Genomic DNA, 19,317 nt, shown 5'->3' with positions numbered 1-19,317 from the left:
AGCATAGAAAAAAACAGTTACAGACATTAATTTGGTCAGAAACATCCTCAAACCTTAAAAAGTACCTGAATTGAGTAAATGGAACTATTTACTGCACATCTCTGCTGTGGGGACATTGTGTAGGTGGTTGTGGAGTGATTTGTGGTGAGCAGTTTGCAGGTATCTGAACCTAACACTTTCCTTGGTAGTACCTAGAATGTAGGGCACCATCAAAAAAAACTTGAACAAAAAGTGAACTTTAAACCTCAGAAACAGTAGAAACAGAAGTAGGCAGCAGGTTAAGATGCTGCTGAATTTCTTTCTCATTGTTAATTATAACAATGCAATTCACTCTCAGAGAATCTACACAGTATCATTTTGGAATATTTGTATGCTACTTGATTACAGCAGCGATATGTAAAAGCATGAAGAGTTCAAATCATTTAAATGTAAACAGTTATGAAGTATCACATAAATTCACTGATCCAGAATAACCCAAGAGCTCAACCACTGAATCAACTGATGTTTTAGCTAAAAACATTACAATTTATTCCACTTGTGCTGAGGTGACCAGCTGCTTCTGATAGGCATCAAAACTATTTCATGTACTTGGCAACCATCACTTTTTATGTAGGTAGTTCTGATTAGGCTAAAATTAAGAATAATATATGGGATAAATGGTCTGTCACTCAATATAAGTGTGCATATGTTGTTAGAAGAGGAGAAAAAAAAATATTTTATTGGCCTGTTTGTATTTGCATGTAAAGTCAACTTAAATAAAAAAGTGAATATAATACATTTAAATAAAGTTACCTTAACTTAAAATATACTAAAAAGCTGTCTTACTCAAAATGACCGAGTTACTATCTCGACAATTAATTTTTGAGTTAGTTTTGAATTTTCAGATGAAGTTACTCCACTTTTCTGTAGTATTTAAGTTGTGTTAACTTAATTATTTCATTAATATGTGCAGTTGGATTTTACAGTGTAGCTGTGAAATAACCCCCCAAATTGCTCTGTCTTATGGGGTCCCTTTTCTCTAGTGGGATGTCCAGGACCCCCTCAGCCCCCCTGAATTTGAACTAAAGGTACAACCCCATTTCCAAAAAAGTTGGGATGCTGTGCAAAATGTAAATAAAAGCAAAATGCAATGGTGTGCAAATCATTTAAACCCTATATTTATTTGAAAATGCTACAAAGACAACATATTCAATGTTGAAACTTTGAAATTTTTGTGAAATTTTATTGTTTTTTGAATAATATTTGCCCGTTTTGAATTTGATGCCAACAACACGTTCCAAAGAGGTTGGGACGGGAGTAACAAAAGGCTGGTAAAGTTGTGTAATGCTAAAAAAAACACCTGGTGGTTAATTGACAACAGGTCAGTAACGTGACTGTTTATAAAAAAACATCCGAGAGAGGTTGAGTCTTTCAGAAGTAAAGATGAGGAGGGGTTCACCACTCTGTGAAAGACTGAGTGGGCAAATAGTGCAACAATTCAAGAATAACGTTTCTCAACATAAAATAGCAAAGAACTTCTGCTTTTCATTATCTACGGTACATAATATCATTAAAAGATTCAGAAAATCCAGAGAAATCTCTGTATGCAAGGGACAAGGCTGAAAAGCAATGTTAGCTGGCCATGATGATGGTCCTCTGGCAGCACTGCATTAAAAACAGACACAATTCTGTAGTGGAAATCACTGCATGGGCTCAGAAACACTTCTGAAAACCACTGTGTGTGAACACAGTTCATCACTGCATCCACAAATGCAAGTAAAACTCTAAAACACAAAGAAGAAACTGTACATAAACAGGATCCAGAAATGCTGCCGCCTTCTCTGGGCCCAAGCTCATTTAAAATGGACTAAGTGGGGGGAACAGTGTCCTGTGGTCCGACAAGTCAACATTTGAAATTCTTTTGGAAATCATGGACACTGTGTCATCTGGGCTAAAGCTTGTTATCAGGGCACAGTTCAAAAGCCAGTATTCATGATGGAATTGGGGTGCATTAGTGCACATGGCATGGGTGATGTGTACATCTGTGAAGGCACCATTAATGCTGAATGATATATACATGTTTTGGCAATATATGCTGCCATCCAGGTGACGTCTTTTTCAGGGAAGGCCTTGATTATTTCAGCAAGACAATGCCAAACCACATTCTGCATGTATTACAACAGCATGGCTCTGTATTACAAGAGCCCGGATGCTAAACTTGCCTGCCTGCAGTCAAAGACCCACTGATAACATTTGGCACATTATGAAATGAAAAATATGAAAAATTAGCCCCTAAACTGTTGAGCAGCTGAAATCCTATATCAAACAAGAATGGGAAAACATTCCACTTTCCAAACTTCAGCAACTGGTCTCCTCAGTTCCCAAACACTTTTAGAGTGTTGTTAAAAGAAGAGGTGATGAAACACAGTGGTTAACTTGCCCCTGTCCCAACTTCTTTGGAACATGTTGTTGGCATCAAATTCAAAATGAGCATATATTTTTCAAAAAAACAATAATTTTGCAGTTTTATCATTTGATATGTTGTCTTTATAGTATTTTCCTTTAAAAATAAGGTTTACATGATTTACGTATCATTGCATTATATTTATATTTACATCCTGCACAGCGTCCCAACTTTTTTTGGAAATGGGGTTGTATTTTCATTTGAAAATAGTTAGTGAAAGCATCTTGAAGTGATTTAATGGAACACTATTTAGAACATTGGGTAGGTTGTTTTGAAGCAGTTTGTGGTGAGCAGTTTGTGGTGAGCAGAATGTCTTTGCAGGTCACTATAAAAACAGAGGGGTGCAGCAGAGCAGCGGATAAAGTCAGGGCACATCTTTAGAACATTACCTGCAGGTAAGTGCTGAAATGTACAGTCCCTTTAGTTCCAGATACTCACCAGGTACTACTCTAAAGTAGTTGTGATTATTTCTATCACTTTACTTTTCACAGTGTATATCCAGAGCAATCTAACTAAATTATACTGCAACGCTCAATATCTCTCTGCATATTTTAGTGCACAGTTTCTATGTATTTTTTAACATATTGGAAAAATTAAAACATACAACATAAAATGTGCCTCACATTTGTATTTGCATTTTTTGTTTTCAGTATGTTAAATTCTGTAAATAAACAGCAATTGTGCACTAAAATTTGCAGAGTGGGTGTTTTCTGTAGAGGATGTGTTCACTTATTTTGACTCAGGAAATCAACCCATCATTTGACCTGGGGTGCCCAAACTTTTGCATACATCTGTATAATAGTAATCTCTGTATAATAGCACAGATTACATGGTACTGGGGGGAGGACGGTACTTAAGATTAAGTAAAAATGTTAGATAAAACCACGCAGCCAGTCACTTTAACTTAATATTAACTTAATATGTTTAACTTAATATTCAGATTCAGTTTGTTAGAATAAGTCTGGAGCTAAACTTTGCAGGTGTGGTAGATCTACAGGACCAGGATTGGGCACCGCTGCTTTAGCCTATATGCTACCTCTAGACTGTTTCTTAAGAATAAACTGACTATATTAAAAATCATATATAGTTAAATAAGAATAAGTGTTACCATTAGGTAATAAGCAATTTGCTACTAGTGCCCCCTTTTGGGGAATCGGAATTATTCAGGAGAACAAATTCTGTACATTTTACAAATTGAATATTAAAATAGAACCTTTTACATGACAAATTTGTCTTTTTTTCACAGTTAATGTGACACTTTGTTCCCCTTGTTGAGATTTATATTTTAAAAAGCACTTTGTCATTTTTTATCTATAAATTAAATGAATTTGTGCTACAACACTTGCAGTTTTTATAGCACCAGTGCTACCTGCTCAAAAATTTTCCATACATGATAATAAACAAACATAAATCATAAGAGCTTTGACCTGTATGACTGGAAACATTCATGGAAATTTGTATGGCACTGTATATTATTGTGTATTATGTTGTCAGTACACCCAAACAGGAGAATTACCCTCATATACCTTCATTTATACAGTGTAAAAGTAGTGAAATCTGCTAAATCAGAAGCTTGGCTGAATTACACACTCTGAATCATCAGGATTCAGTCAAAAAAGGATTACATTTTTTAAATAATGCTGGTGTGAATTGACATGAAGTTAAATGTACTTACTGTAAATGTAATTGATTGAAATTGAATTAATGCAATTCAGTTTATTCTGTTCTCTTTCACCTACCAGATTTTATTCTGTGCAGAATGAGGGTTTTACTCGCTGTCACCACTCTTGTGGTCATAGCTGGTGCTGCCAGTGTCTCTCTGGAGGATCTGGAGTTCAACGCTTGGAAACTGAAGTTTGGTGAGAAATCTACATCATATCTGCTTCTGTATAACAAAATCTCTATTTCCATCTCCATCTCAACAGCTTCCACTCTTCTGGGAAGGCACAAGATAGCAGGAGTTTATGGGGATTGGCTTTCATTCAGCCACAAGAGCAATAGTGAGCGTCACACATCTCATGAATCTGATGTTGGGTGATACGTCCTGGAACACAGTTGACATTCCATTTGATCCCAAAGGTGTTTGAAGGGGATTGAGGTTAGAACCTCAGAACAATCAAGTTCTTCCACACCGAGTGTCAGAGTACACTGTAGCATTAAGATTTCACTGGCACTAAAGGGGCCCAAACCAAGAAAAACAGCCCCAGCCCATTATTTCTCCTCCACCAAACTTCTGCATTCGGGCAGGTAGTGTTCTCCAGCATTCTTCAAACCCATCTCAGATTGCCAGATGAAGAATGAATTATCACTCCTGAGTACACAGTTCCACTGTTCCACAGCCCATTGCTGGGGGCCTTTGTAGACCTCTAGCCCATGCTTGTCATTAGGCATGATGACCTTAGGCTCATGTGCTGCTGCTCCAGAGTGTCCCATTCTATTGGTCAGTGCTTTTCTATGGAGATTATTCAAGCTGTCAGTGTGCAGCTGAGTCAGAAATAGGTGCACCATAAACTAGGTGAATTCATTCATTAGAAGGACTGTTTTTGGATACTTTTGGACACATAGTGCATCATTAAACAGCCTGAAATAAATTACGGAATTGTACTGGAATTATTTTTTATGTTCTCAAACCTTGGATATGTGTTTTCTTCTCAAACTCTATGTATATACATGTGCTGGAATAAAATCAGTATATATGTGTGTATGTTTCCTCTCAGGTAAGAATTATGGTTCAGTGGAAGAAGAGTCTCAGCGTAAGATGATCTGGCTGAACAATCTTAAGCTGGTCCTGGAGCACAACATGCTGGCTGACCAGGGCCTCAAAAGCTACAGACTCGGCATGAACCACTTTGCAGACATGGTAAGATCTCACATACAGACAAAGCCACTCAAATGTTTGTAATTTAATTATATAATTCACTGAATCCTGATGCTTTGCAACTCTGTCAGTTATTATGTGTTGTTATATAACTATTGTCAACATCTGGGAAGTAGGTTGTTAAATCCCCACCATCTCTGTCTCCACTCTCCTTCTCCACCATCTTCTCCACCATCTCCTCCACCATTTCCCTCTCCACCTTTTCTTTCTCCACCTTCTCCCTCTCCACCATCTTACTCTCCACTATTTCCCTCACCACCATTTCTCTCTCCACCATCTCCCTCTCCATCATCTTCACCATCTCCTCCTCCACCATTTCCCTCTCTATTATCTCCCTCTCTACCATCTTTCTCCCTCTCCACCTTCTCCCTCTCCACCATCTCCCTCTCCACCTTCTCCCTCTCCACCGTCTCCCTCTCCACCATCTTCCTCTCAACCATCTCCCTTTCAACCATCTTTCACTCCACCATCTTCCTCTCCACTATTTCCCTCGCCACCATTTCTCTCTCCACCTTCTCCCTCTCCACCATCTCCCTTTCAACGATCTTTCACTCCACCATCTTCCCCTCCACTATTTCCCTCACCACCATTTCTCTCTCCACCATCTCCTCCTCCACCATTTCCCTCTCCATCATCTCCCTCTCTACCATCTTTCTTCCTTTCCACCATCTCCCTCTCCACCATCTTCCCCTCCACCGTCTCTTTCTTCAACAGGACAATCAGGAGTATCAGGCCAGGTTCAGCGGCTGCCTGGGATCCTTCAACATGACCAAGGCCACTACTGATGTCAGAAAGGCAGGGGGCACTGATGTACCCAATTATGTAGATTGGAGGAAGATGGGCTACGTGACTGAAGTTAAAAACCAACATCTCTGTAACTCCTGCTGGGCCTTCAGCGCGGTAAGTTACAGAAGGATGGACGAGGATAAAGAAAGGGATGGAGGGATAACAAACAAAAGGAAAGAGGACAGAGCGGATAAGATTATAGAGGTGCTGACACTGGGCAGGGTTTTCATTAGCTGATGAATACTGATTTTTGACCTGAAAAATTTTACAGTGAGCATTTTGTGCTCACCAGTTCAGTTCAAGTTCAAAACAAACAGACCATTCCCTAATCGGACAGCCATAATGTCGAAACACATAGGTCACATGAAAAATAAGGCGGATACAGTGCCCTGCTGCCTCCTGACTAAATACACCTTGAAGGGAATGCAGTCGAAGCTTTAAACAGGAGTTTCTCAGTTTTGGCTTTTCAGATGTGATGGATTTAATATGTCATAACTTGGTCTCTGATTGAGGTATCTTAACATTTTTTAAAAGTAACCTATTTGTCAATTTTGAAAATAAACATTCAAATTCCAAAAAGTCAGAATATAAAAAATAGTATACTGGCAAGTTAAATCAACTTAAATCTACTCAATATGTACAGTATTTCTGTAAGCTTATATATTGTTTAACTTAATAAACTCCTCCCCATTTTTTCAGACGGGGGCACTAGAGGGTCAGATGTTTCGGAAGACAGGGCAGCTGATGTCCCTGAGTGAGCAACAGCTGGTGGACTGCTCCCAGGAATTTGGAAACTATGGCTGTAAAGGCGGTTGGTACTTCAAAGCTTTCAACTATGTCATGTCTAGTGGAGGCCTGGAGACGGAGAACACCTACCCATATCAGGCCAAGGTGAGGTGACACTAGTGACAAGTGGAGCTTCTGTGATGGACAATGTTCCACTGATTACAAATATGAATCCTCAGCTATTATATTTTTGAGTCTGATGTCTGAATCTTTAATTTGCTAATGTAGCTAACAAGAAAAAGGTGCTAACCATAAGCAATAGTGATTACTCAATAACATCAAAAATGTACAAAAGTATGTTAGCATAGCTAAAAACAGTAATAGTAGCCATCTTAAAGCCTAAATTTTGTCCATACTGTCCATATTTGTTGATAACAGTGTGTTGTAACATTATAAACCATATAATCAAGTCTGCTGGAGATTAGCACTGCATGGTTACGGCAAGCATATGAGGATTTGAGCATAGAGTATGGAGCGTACTAACTATACAATAAAATTTGAATCTTTTTGACTTGCTGTGCCACACAGAGGGGCAGAGAATACATGTTTGCATGCATGCTGGGTGTATATTGCATGTAAATATTCACTGAAAAATGTTTTAAAGGCATCAAATGTACATGTTTTTGATAGAAATGTGTGGGAATGCAGATACACTACATTTTGAGCTTTTAATTAAAGCATTCCTAGAAGAAAAAAGTTGAGCATGGTGAGCATATGTATAATTAAGCATTATAGCATTAAATTAAAACATGCCATGAAATCTAGAACACATTACGGCGGAAGGTATATGGGCCTAGGTATGGAATATGTATATATCTGAGCTGAAAATGCACTTCAATTGCAATAATCTTGCCTTAAACATCAGTAGAACCAGGTCTATTTTTTAAGATAAGGTGTAAGATTAACCTCAGTTAAATCTAATATATAGCACCATCTAGTGGTAGATGTGTGTTTTTTAAATTACACATCAATTGGACTTTATTTAAACAGCAGGTGCACTTTAAACTGCAGCTTTCAAGGACACAGCAATGGAGTTCCAACACCCACATGACTCTTTCAGGTTTAAACTCGGGTTAAACTCTAAACTACAACGCAATAACCCCAGTGGAGTATAAATTCTGGGAAAAACGGATGAGACATACCTGGGAATACTCAATCAGCAATCACACACAGAAAGACTAGTGTTGTGTCCAAAAACGTTTGCTACTGCTCCTCTCCTACCTCATAAGAGCATGGAGGAATTGAAGAGAGGAAAGTAGGAAGAGGAATGGAGAGAACAAGCAGAAACTAGGGAAATGAGACAGCTGACTCCTTTAAACGTCATTAAAGTTGATATCGACTACTGATGAACTGAGCTAATCACAGTATTTGCTGGAAAGCACACCTCTATACTGATTTGTGGGATTTTGTACTTCGAGTCTTTGTTTTATTTTACACCCTGTACAAAGTACACAACACAAAAAATACAAACATGAGACAAAATTAAAAATGTGTAGCTGAATTTCTCCGTGTTTGTCCGTCCTCTCTGGTCATATCTGCAGTGATGTCACTCTAGAGTCTGTACAAGTCTTCCTGGGTTGCATGCACCCATTTATCCTCTGCTGGAAGTCTGGTGTGTCAGTACTGCTCCCCCTGGTGTCTGCGGGGCCTAAACAACTTAATTATCCTGCTTATATCGAGAAACGGCCCTGCTTGTTAGCTACATCAGCCTTGTAGCTCCAGTGTAAAACTAAAGAAGCAAAGTACACCGATCAGGCATAACATTATGACCACCTCCTTGTTTCTACACTCATTGTCCATTTTATCAGCTCCACTTACTATATAGGTGCACTTTGTAGTTCTACAATTACAGACTATAGTCCATCTGTTTCTCCGCATACTTTGTTAGACCCCTTTTACCCTGTTCTTCAGAGGTCAGGACCCCCATGGACCCTCACAGAGCAGGTACTATTTGGGTGGTGGATCATTCTCAGCACTACAGTAACACTTATGTGGTGGTAGTGTGTCAGTGTGTGTTGCGCTGGTTTGAGTGGATCAGACACAGCAGTGCTGCTGGAGTTTTTAAACACTGTGTCCACTCACTGTCCACTCTATTAGACACTCCTACCTTGTCAGTCCACCTTGTAGATGTAAAGTCAGAGACGATAGCTCATCTGCTGCTGCACAGTTTGTGTTGGTCATCCTCTAGTTCTTCATCAGTGGTCCCAGGACACTGCCCACAGGATGCTGTTGGCTGGATATTTTTGGTTGGTGGACTATTCTCAGTCCAGCAGTGACGCTGAGGTGTTTAAAAGCTCCAGCAGCACTGCTGTGTCTGATCCACTCAGACCAGCACAACACACTAACACACCACCACCACGTCAGTGTTACTGCAGTGCTGAGAATGATCCACCACCCAAATAGTACCTGCTCTGTGAGGGTCCATGGGGGTCCTGACAACTGAAGAACAGGGTAAAAGGGGTCTAACAAAGTATGCAGAGAAACAGATGGACTACAGTCTGTAACTGTAGAACTACAAAGTGCACCTATATAGTAAGTGGAGCTGATAAAATGGACAATGAGCGTAGAAACAAGGAGGTGGTGATAAAGTTATGCCTGATTGGGATATAGCTTGGCTGATTAGCAGCATTAGCTCATCTCGATTGTTTCCCCCTCTCTCCAGGATGGGATGTGCCAGTTTAATCCAAAGAATGCTAAGGCTACCTGCCAAGACTACATTATATTGCGCGGTGGAAATGAGAACAATCTGCAGTATGCTGTAGCTGTAATCGGACCCATTTCTGTAGCCATAGACACGTCCAGACCCACCTTTCAGCTCTATCATTCAGGTAACCCTCAGGAACAAGCCTTCACTCACCATCAGGGGCTAAGTTAGAATTTCAGAGCCATGTTTTTTTTTTTTAATGATACTCTTTGTCATTCCTGGGTAATGGTTGAATGTTCTAATGGCAGGTGTGTATGATGAGCCATCCTGCAGCAGCATTAATCTGACACACGCTGTCCTGATTGTTGGTTACGGCACTGACAACCTCAGACAGGACTACTGGCTGGTCAAGAACAGGTAAACAAACAAGCTAACCAATTATCAAAAAGGTGATTCCTGACCACAACAGTTGAATATCCATATATGTATCATTATTAAATATACAATATATCATTTACTTTGAAGCTGGGGTGCTCAGTGGGGTGAAGAAGGCTACATCAAGATGTCAAGGAACAAGGATAACCAGTGTGGCATTGCCACAGTGCCCATCTTCCCTGTGGTTTAAAGGTATGACTTACAGGGTTTCAGTGCCAATCACAGAGATTTACACTTTTAGGTTTAGTTCCAGCTGCCCTTGGACAGAAGTTGCTCTTGGAGGTCTAGTGTTACAACTCCTTTCTACTGTCCACACAGAATTTAGTCTAGTCTAGGGGAAAAGAGGTAGCAATAGAAAAACAAATAGACCAGAACACAGAATTAATGCTCAAGTGAACAGGTTGTATTATGTATAAAGGCAAACAGTCACAAAGGTATTGACTTCAGGGTGGGCTGACGTCAAAATAACAAACAAAACCTCTAAAGCCATCCCTTGAATCTACCTTCCCTAATCCAAATGAAAATATAAAAAGAAAATACAGCACAATCTCAACAGGTAAACAGGAGAAAATAATATATATCAAAATAAATGGCACCCACTCCTACATAGTTGTGACTTCTAAGGTATAGTAATAAGGAACAGGCAATACAGTGCAAGTATGAAATAGATAAGAGCTAAACAAGAGTCTCAATCACTAGCACAAACATCAAAAATCTAGTTCATAAGTCTAACTGGTCTATAGTTCCAAAACAACCAGGTGAACAACATTAAGGGAGCAGCAAAAACCACAGCTTTCCTAGAGACCACCATGGACCACATGGTGAAAATACCACAAGCCAGCTGTATCCCACCAGATCAGCTGATCCAAACAGCTCCACCTAGGAAACAGAGAAAGAAAGACAAAACAAAAAAGACCAGCAGAGGGCAGCAGAAGAAGCGACCTGGGCATAACACTAGTCAACATACACCAATCAGGCATAACATCATGACCACCTCCTTGTTTCTACACTCATTGTCCATTTTATCAGCTCCACTTACTATATAGGTGCACTTTGTAGTTCTACAATTACAGACTGTAGTCCATCTGTTTCTCTGCATACTTTGTTAGCCGCCTTTTACCCTGTTCTTCAGTGGTCAGGACCCCCATGGACCCTCACAGAGCAGGTACTATTTGGGTGGTGGATCATTCTCAGCACTGCAGTAACACTGACGTGGTGGTGGTGTGTTAGTGTGTGTTGCGCTGGTCTGAGTGGATCAGACACAGCAGTGCTGCTGGAGCTTTTAAACACCTCAGTGTCACTGCTGGACTGAGAATAGTCCACCAACCAAAATTATCCAGCCAACAGTGTCCTGTGGACAGCGTCCTGTGACCACTGATGAAGGACTAGAGCATGACCAACACAAACTGTGCAGCAGCAGATGAGCTATCGTCTCTGACTTCACATCTACAAGGTGGACTGACAAGGTTGGAGTGCTTAATAGTGTGGACAGTGAGTGGACACAGTGTTTAAAAAGTCCAGCAGCACTGCTATGTCTGATCCAGTACAACACACACTAACACACCACCACCATGTCAGTGTTACTGCAGTGCTGAGAATGATCCACCACTCAAATAATACCTGCTCTGTGAGGGTCCATGGGGGTCCTGGCTACTGATGAACAGGGTAAAAGGGGGCTAACAAAGTATGCAGAGAAACAGATGGACTACAGTCTGTAATTGTAGAACTACAGAAAAAAGAGAACTTTGTGCTCCTGAGTGTGTGTAGATTCTGTTCTTACCTAAGAACAAATCCCAAATAAGAAAACATTGGTGAATGTCAGAATCTTTGTCAAAAACTACATAAGTGGGTTTTAAAATTCTTCTTAAGAAGGGTATGAAGGTACATTTTGAATCACTTTAATACAACAATACAGATGCAGCAGTTCATGTGACTTAATTCTATTAAATGTTGTTTTTCTACAGATTGGAGAGGCATCATGAAACCCTCAAGGAGGAGATTACAGTCTGATCAGATCTGTTTTATTTAATGATGCAGAAAAAAAAGTCAGCACTGTTTTCCTTTATCTTTTGCATTTTTTAATTGTTTTTAACTTTTCTTGAATTTTTAATTATCAGCTTTTAAAGTTGTGAAATGTTACTGTTTCTGATTGGTAAACATATCTAATAAACTCTCAGCATTCACAGAATTCATAACATGCATAACTGCTCTGATTATTGCTGTGCTTATGTTCAGTAAAATATTTTAAAATGCAGTAAAGTCATCAGTCATCAGATCAGGTGTTCATTATTTCATCAAATACTTTACTTCAACAGAACAGTTTTGCCCACGTCATAATCCGTATTATAAAACTAGAACTGATAATAGCTGATTGATTGAAACATCCATCTGTATTAGAACCAAAGACGATTTACAAGGAGCCTGGCCACTTCCTATTTCTCCCATTGTACCAGAAAATGACTGACAAACACTAGAGGGCACCTGCAAGAAAGTCATCAGTGAATCAGTGGAGCTAAATGGCTTAAAATGAAAAATTATAATGGTAGACATTATTGAGTGGCATTTCCCCTTATTAGAAATTCTCTGGTATAATTACACCGCATATACAGTTCAGGGCTGGGTTTAGTAAGCTTTACCTGTCTTGTCTCACTAACATTTTTACTCACTTTTTTTTTTTAATTTGAACTATGATTTTGTTCTGTGGTTGCCTTTTTCTCCAATAAAGCCAGATGCTATAACTTCTGGCCTCCAAAATCCAAAATAACATCTGGGACAAAATGGGAAATGTGCTTGTATCCAACAGTATTAACAGTAAAGTAAAGATTATACCACTGTGCTTTCACCTGCTTAGAGTGCTGGTCGCCGTAGCAACAGTCTCATCTAGCTAGTATCTTACAAAAAGAGAAAGATTTAAGATGCGCATGGATAATTTAGAGACAAATGGACTGATTTGCATTAATAATTTGCAATGAGAAACTGTCAGACACTAAAGTCGCGAAGCTGAAGTCAGCTTCTCATTCAAATTTTCCCATTCCACCTTAAATGGTGCAGCAGGCACCATTTGGGGAAAAATCGAACAAGAAGCTGGTGAATGAGAAGCTGACTTCAGCTTCGTGAAAAGTAGAAGGTTAAGAGACATTTTACAAGAAGCTGTTCTACTTTGGAAAAGTTTCCTGCCAGAGATAAGAGAAAAGCAGCTATAGCTGAGTTAAAGATTAAAGCAGTCCAAAGTAAGTATGTGTTTTTGTTCATATTAAATTTGTTAGCCTATACTAGGATATGTGCACTGATTACATTAGAGGAGAGTGAGAGAGGCTCCTAATCAGCAGGACAGCAGTTAAGTGCAGTGTGTATAAGGTGGAGGTGGTGGTTGGTCCGAGTCTTTAGGGCTCTCATTCTTGGTCTCTGCTAAGATGGAAACTGATGGAAGAGAGAGAGTGATCGGGGTGTGAGAAGTCAGCCAAGATTTTCCCCGCCCTGTTCCTCATCTTAGATGAGTAAAGTTCTTGATGGTGGAGATCCGACAGATTGATTTAGGATGAAACACACACACACATTTTTTAAACATTTTCTCTATCTTACACCTGTCAACTTTTTTATCCAAAGTTGTGTGGGCCTGGTAACTTTTTTTCCTCCATAATTCAGTGGATGAGAAAAAAGTAAACAAAGTCATTCAGTGGTTTGGTGTGAAATAGTTCATTGTTTTTTTTCTTTCCAGTGGTGGTGAGAGGAACCAGCCTGCATGTATAAGTCCACAATGAATGGAGTTTAAGGCCAAAATCTTCTCAAAGGTATCATAAAACAATGTCTCAGACATCAGGCTGTGAATTCATAACCATTTCATGTAATAACTTTCTGTGAGGGAGCTTTTAGAGGTGGACATCTAGTTCCTATCACCTTGCATTGAATTTAGGGTGACTGTGTATTTGAGTTATCAGTAAATTTAAGATGGCAGTGTATTTAGGATATCAGTAAATTTAGGCTGGAAGTGAATTTAGGGTGGCAGTGAATTTAAGGTTGCAGTGAATTTATCAGTAAAATTAAGGTGGCAGTGCATTAAAGTTATGACCACGTTTAAGATGGCAGTGGATTTAAGAAAGCAATATAAGGTAGCAACTAGAAACACATCCACCTTAGATATTGCAGCAACCGCCTAGCAACATCTAATCAAAACTTTAGCAACCATCAACAGTCTTCTTCCATTTTAATGTCATTAGTTGGCTTTTTAATGCCAACTTAAAGTTTGTTCACAAACTTTCCCTTTCTAGTAATTTATAATTTTAATTTTTATTTTAATTTTATATCTTAATTTATATGAACACATATTAAGACAAAACACATTTTTTATTTTTTTAATGTTTTTAAGGAGCAAAGTTATCCAACAGGCAAATCAACTATGTGAAAAAGTAATTGACTTTTAGCAGCATTTTTAACCAACATTTCTTATAACCTGATAGCAGCCTTTTACACTGCTGTGGAGGAACCTATTCTCACTGAAAAGATGCTTTAAATTAAATATTTTGTAGGTTTTTGAGCATGTTGAGCAGCTGACCTCAGGGTTCTGCCTCAGAATTTATATTGGGATCATGTCAGGACTTTGAAAAGGCCACTACACAACATCCACTTTGTTTCTTTTAAGCCAATCAGATGGATTTGCTTTACTGTTTTGGATCTCTGTCTTGCTGCATAATCCAATTGGAGAAGTTGTGGCAGATCAGTCACTCCTGGGAAGAAGTAGCATGGTCCTTCTGTACTAAATAATTTTAGATCAATTTTAAACCTCTTCTTTTTTTAAGTAAATCTTAGAAAAAACTGTTTTCAATTAAATGTGTATCTAATATCAAACAAGTTATATGAGAAGTTTCTATCAGGTTTCATTCTAACCATAGTACTGAGACAGCATTGCTTAGCATTGTGAATGACCTCAGGCCCAGTGCTGATGTACAAAACCCTTCAATTCTGGTTTTATTAGACCTTAGTGCAGCTTTTGATACCATTGACCACACGATCCTAATCAAACATCTTGAATGCTGGGTCAGCCTCTCGGGCACAGTTTTAGAATGGTTCAAATCATATTTATGTAATAGACAGTTCATGGTTTCAATGGGAAATCATTCATCAAAAAGATTTGGCATTTCTTGTGGAGTCCCTCAGGGTTCAGTCTTAGGGCCTTTGCTTTTCTCTTTGTACATGCTACCTCTAGGTGATGTCATTAGGAAACATAATATACATTTTCATAGCTATGCTGATGACACACAGTTCTACATTCCCATTCCTTCTGATGATGAAGACTCTGTAGTCAGACTAACCAGCTGTGTGTCAGATATTTCTGTGGATGTCACAAAAATTTCTACAATTAAATCACAAAAAAATGGACATACATCAAGAACAGAATTTTGTGAATGTTTAGAGTTTATTAGATATTGTTATCAGTCAAAACATTAATATTTCACATGGATTTTAATTTTTTAGACAATGCTTTTGCTGCATATGTAAATAAATGGTAGTCTGATTGATCAGACTGTAACCTGCTCTGTGGGGCTTTCTGGTTCTGTCTCTCTCCAATCTGTAGAAAAACAACATTTAATAGAATTGACTCATGAACTGCTTTATCTTCAATGTTGTGTTATAGTTAGAGATACAACATATTCATTGATGTAGTTCAGTTCTAATTCTGGAGATCCCATCCCACCTCCAGGAGATCCACTGACCTGCAGAGCTCAGTTTCAACTGGAATCATACACACCTGTTCCAGTCTTACACTGGTTACATACAACAGACAAGTAAATGAAGTGAATGTTCTTATGGGGAGATTCTCAGATTTTTGGTTGTTGTAGGTCATTAGGAACATGCAGTTATCAGACACAAACTAATGTTTACATTTAATTAATGTTTTAATTGTAGTTTAGACATTTCAGGTGACTTGACCACATACAGAAACCTGAAAAACTCCAAGAGCAAATTCTGAGCACTGGATCTTAATGACCACCTGAAAAGGGTGGTTGGAACTGAACCCAACAGTGCAGATCTCTGTGGATGAGGACTGGAACCCCTGTAATGAAGTTATACCTTTAAACCACAGGGTAGACAGCATATGTGGCAATACCACACTGGTTATTCTTGTTCCTGGACATCTTGATGTAGCCTCTATCACCCCAGTTAACACCCCAGCTGCAAAATAAATTACTGTCAGGGTTGTATATTTAGAGCAAGTATCTGCTTTGAAGTCTCATTTTGATTTTTTACTGAAAGCAATCATATTTATTATATTATATCAATTCATTTTAATCTATTTCAACGAAAACTGTAACCCAACAAATGTTACTGTTTAATATTAATCAGGCATTGAATTTGTTTTTACTAAAGAATTCACAGTACTGCTTACAAACAAAGTAAGTTTCATCTGGATAAGAAGCCTTAACCCCAGTGTGGGAAACACAGTGTCGGCTAGTTGCTAGCTAGTTGCTAACATAACATTGGAAACTGCATAAAAATGCTAATGCTCAATTCGTATTATTGTAACTATGGCTAAAGGTTCAAAAGCGTCCTACAGATAGTATTCAATTGACATCACGCTTGTCACGAACGCCATGTTTTTGACAGCGGCACTCATAAAGCCATCTTCATTGTACAGCATTACACTGCAAAAAATATCTTAGCAAGTGTAAACATCTCAAATGTGCTCAATATATCTACTATTTTTAAATAAAGACTGTCATAAGAATATTGCAAGATTATTAAACTCATTTCTAGACATTTTTTTACTCAGTATTAAGCAGGTTTATCTTATGAAAGCATATTGTTCCACTGGCAGATCACTTTACTTGTTTGAAGCATTGCTTCTTGAAATAAGCAAAATTATCTTTGTTATTTCTTAAACAAGTAAACTAATCTGACAATGGAATAAGACGCTGTCACTAAATTATTTAAATTATTTTAAACAAGTAAAATGTACAGGAGGAATAAGCTTATAATATTTTTACAATAGTCTCATAATGGGACTTCTTCTACTCTGAAGAGCTGAACCTAAATGGAAAAGCCTGAAATTTGACACCCAAATACTGCAAAATGAGTTTTATGCTAGGAGGTAGAAAAGAGGAGATCTATACTTGGGTTACAGCAAACTATTAGAAAAAGGGATTTTTTTTAAGTTGCCTGGGGCCGAATACAGCCTGTTACTACAGCACAATAACTTGTGCATAAGCTGTGTGCTCTTCCATAGCGGTAAACACTACAATATCTTTGAAAGTCTGGTAACACTTTCTTTGAAGGGTGTCTACATAACACATTCATATCACCTTACATAAACACTTCATAACATGTTCATGAATGCTTAAATCAACATTCATAAACTATACATGTTTTACATGTTATTAATATGGACTACTATGTCATTTTCCCGAAAGATGTTTTTCACAATAAAAGTCCTTATTTTATTTATTATTTTCAGTGAAACTCCTCGTTTCTGGACTGTCAGCATAAAATGACCTGGCTTTATCCCTTTGGACAGAAAGTGTTTTGACACTTTTTGCCTAGACTTTCAACTTTTTTTTATTTTTTTTCTCAAGCATTTGTATTTTGCAATACGCTATTCTTTCTGCTTTTTAAACTAATTATTCATATATAAAATGTACTGTTCATTCAACACTCTATAGATAATTGTGGAAAATGTTACTTAAACTAAGTTTAACTTTCTTGGGGTAAATGCTAACACTGTTATCCCAATTACCAATTAGGTTTTATTTTTAGTGATGTTCTTCCTCACTTACGGTTTTGGAGAAGGCACAAGTATGCATTAGTTATCCTGTGTAACTGAGGTTAAATGTGACAAGCACTGTTATCACTTTTACAGACACTTTTAAAATCTGCCCTGGTGAAGCTCTGACTGAAAAAGAGTGACATGGATCCTTCCGTACTAAATAACCGTAGACTAATTTCAAACTATCCTTTTTTAAGTGTTAGAAAAAGTTGTTTTCAAAGAATTAAATGCATATCTAATATCAAACAAGTTATTTGAGAAGTTTCAATCAGGTTTATGTTCTAGCCACATTACTGAGACAACAATGGTTTGCGTTGTGAATGACCTCAGGCTCGGCGCTGACACACAAAATCCTTCCATTCAGGTCTGATTGAAACATAGTGCAGCTTTTGAGACCATTGACCACAAGATTCTAATCCACCATTTTCAACTCTGGGTAGACCTCTCAGACACAGTTTCTTGGTTTCACTCGAAATCATTCATCAAAAAAAGTTCAGTTTTAGGGCCTTTGCTTTTCTCTTTGCACATGTTACTTTCAGGTGAGGTCACTAGGAAACATACATTTTCATAGCTATGCTGACAACACACAATTTCCATTCCTTCTGATAATCAAGACTCTGTAGACAGGCTGACCAGCTGTGTTCAGATATTTTTCACAAAACTTCTACAACTAAATCACGAACAAACTGAAATATTGATCGTTGGTTCTAAAACTCAGAGAAAGCTGCTTTATGAGAAGATCAGCTCTTTACCTTCATATATCAAACCTAAAGTAGGAAACCTGGGTGAGACTCTGAGCTCTGCTTTATCTGGCATGTAAACACAGTCACTAAAGCAGCTTTTTATCATGTGAGAAATGGTGCTAATGTTCAGCCTTTTCTCTCTCAGATCGGTGCAGAGAAACTCGTTGCCGCATTTGTTCAGCAGAGTTGATCACTGTAATGATCTTCTTACTGGGGAAAACAATCCATCCTCTACAACTCGTACAGAACGCAGCAGCACGGATCCTTACAACACCAACACAGAGAGCTCATATCACCCCCGTTTACACACTGCAGTGGCTGCCTGGATCTTTAAGGGGAGATTTTAAAGCTCTGCTGCTGGTTTTTAAAGCTCTAAATGACCTTAAAGCTCCTGAATGTCTGTCTGTTTATGATCTTAGATCTGCAGATACTGACCTTCTGCAAACACATTTCATAAAATACAGAAAACATGGAGAGACGCTTTCTGTTATTCTGCTTCTAAACTGTGGAGCTCAGTTCACCTTTTATTAGACAGTCAAGCTCAGAGCTCACTTTTAATAAACATCTGAAAACGCAGCACTTTAAATCATTAAAACTCTATATCTCTTTGGTGTTTATCTATTTAATCTGATCTGTCTGCGTTATATGTTTTTAAATACTCATAATAACATTATTATTATTATTATTATTATTATTATTATTATTATTAAACACATTATTTTCACAGAACTTTACTAACTGTTTTTATTACCTGTTTAATAAACTGTGGAGCTTCTAATCTGAAGATTGTGGACATTTTGTCATGTATGTAACAAGCAGAGATGAGAACTCCAGACTTTTAGC

At 38.2% G+C, this 19,317-nt stretch overlaps 1 protein-coding gene across 2 annotated transcripts; it reads left to right on the top strand.

The window, feature by feature from the left end:
- The first annotated feature begins 2,805 nt into the window (after window positions 1–2,805).
- LOC118823554 (cathepsin L1-like) lies at window positions 2,806–12,082 on the top strand. Of its 2 annotated transcripts, none has more exons than XM_036593245.1 (9): window positions 2,806–2,838; window positions 4,186–4,302; window positions 5,161–5,303; window positions 6,036–6,221; window positions 6,807–6,998; window positions 9,556–9,721; window positions 9,846–9,954; window positions 10,063–10,164; window positions 11,937–12,082. In XM_036593245.1, the coding sequence occupies exons 2-8, from the start codon at window positions 4,203–4,205 to the stop codon at window positions 10,160–10,162; spliced, it is 996 nt and encodes a 331-aa protein (XP_036449138.1). In that variant the 5' UTR covers window positions 2,806–2,838; window positions 4,186–4,202; the 3' UTR covers window positions 10,163–10,164; window positions 11,937–12,082. The 2 variants fall into 2 exon arrangements, with proteins under 2 accessions (XP_036449138.1, XP_036449139.1); XM_036593246.1 differs by having other exon boundaries at window positions 2,808–2,838; window positions 4,202–4,302.
- The last annotated feature ends 7,235 nt before the right edge of the window (window positions 12,083–19,317 follow it).

Source organism: Colossoma macropomum, unplaced genomic scaffold (assembly GCF_904425465.1).
Source record: "Colossoma macropomum unplaced genomic scaffold, Colossoma_macropomum, whole genome shotgun sequence".
Classification (NCBI taxonomy): domain Eukaryota; kingdom Metazoa; phylum Chordata; class Actinopteri; order Characiformes; family Serrasalmidae; genus Colossoma; species Colossoma macropomum.
This window is presented reverse-complemented; position numbering and strand designations above follow the sequence as displayed.

Coding starts and splice junctions, on each gene's coding strand:
- LOC118823554 (XM_036593245.1), top strand. CDS start 4,203: ATGAGGGTTTTACTCGCTGTCACCACTCTTGTGGTCATAGCTGGTGCT. Junction 4,303..5,160: donor CGCTTGGAAACTGAAGTTTG/GTGAGAAATCTA, acceptor GTTTCCTCTCAG/GTAAGAATTATGGTTCAGTG. Junction 6,222..6,806: donor CCTGCTGGGCCTTCAGCGCG/GTAAGTTACAGA, acceptor CCATTTTTTCAG/ACGGGGGCACTAGAGGGTCA.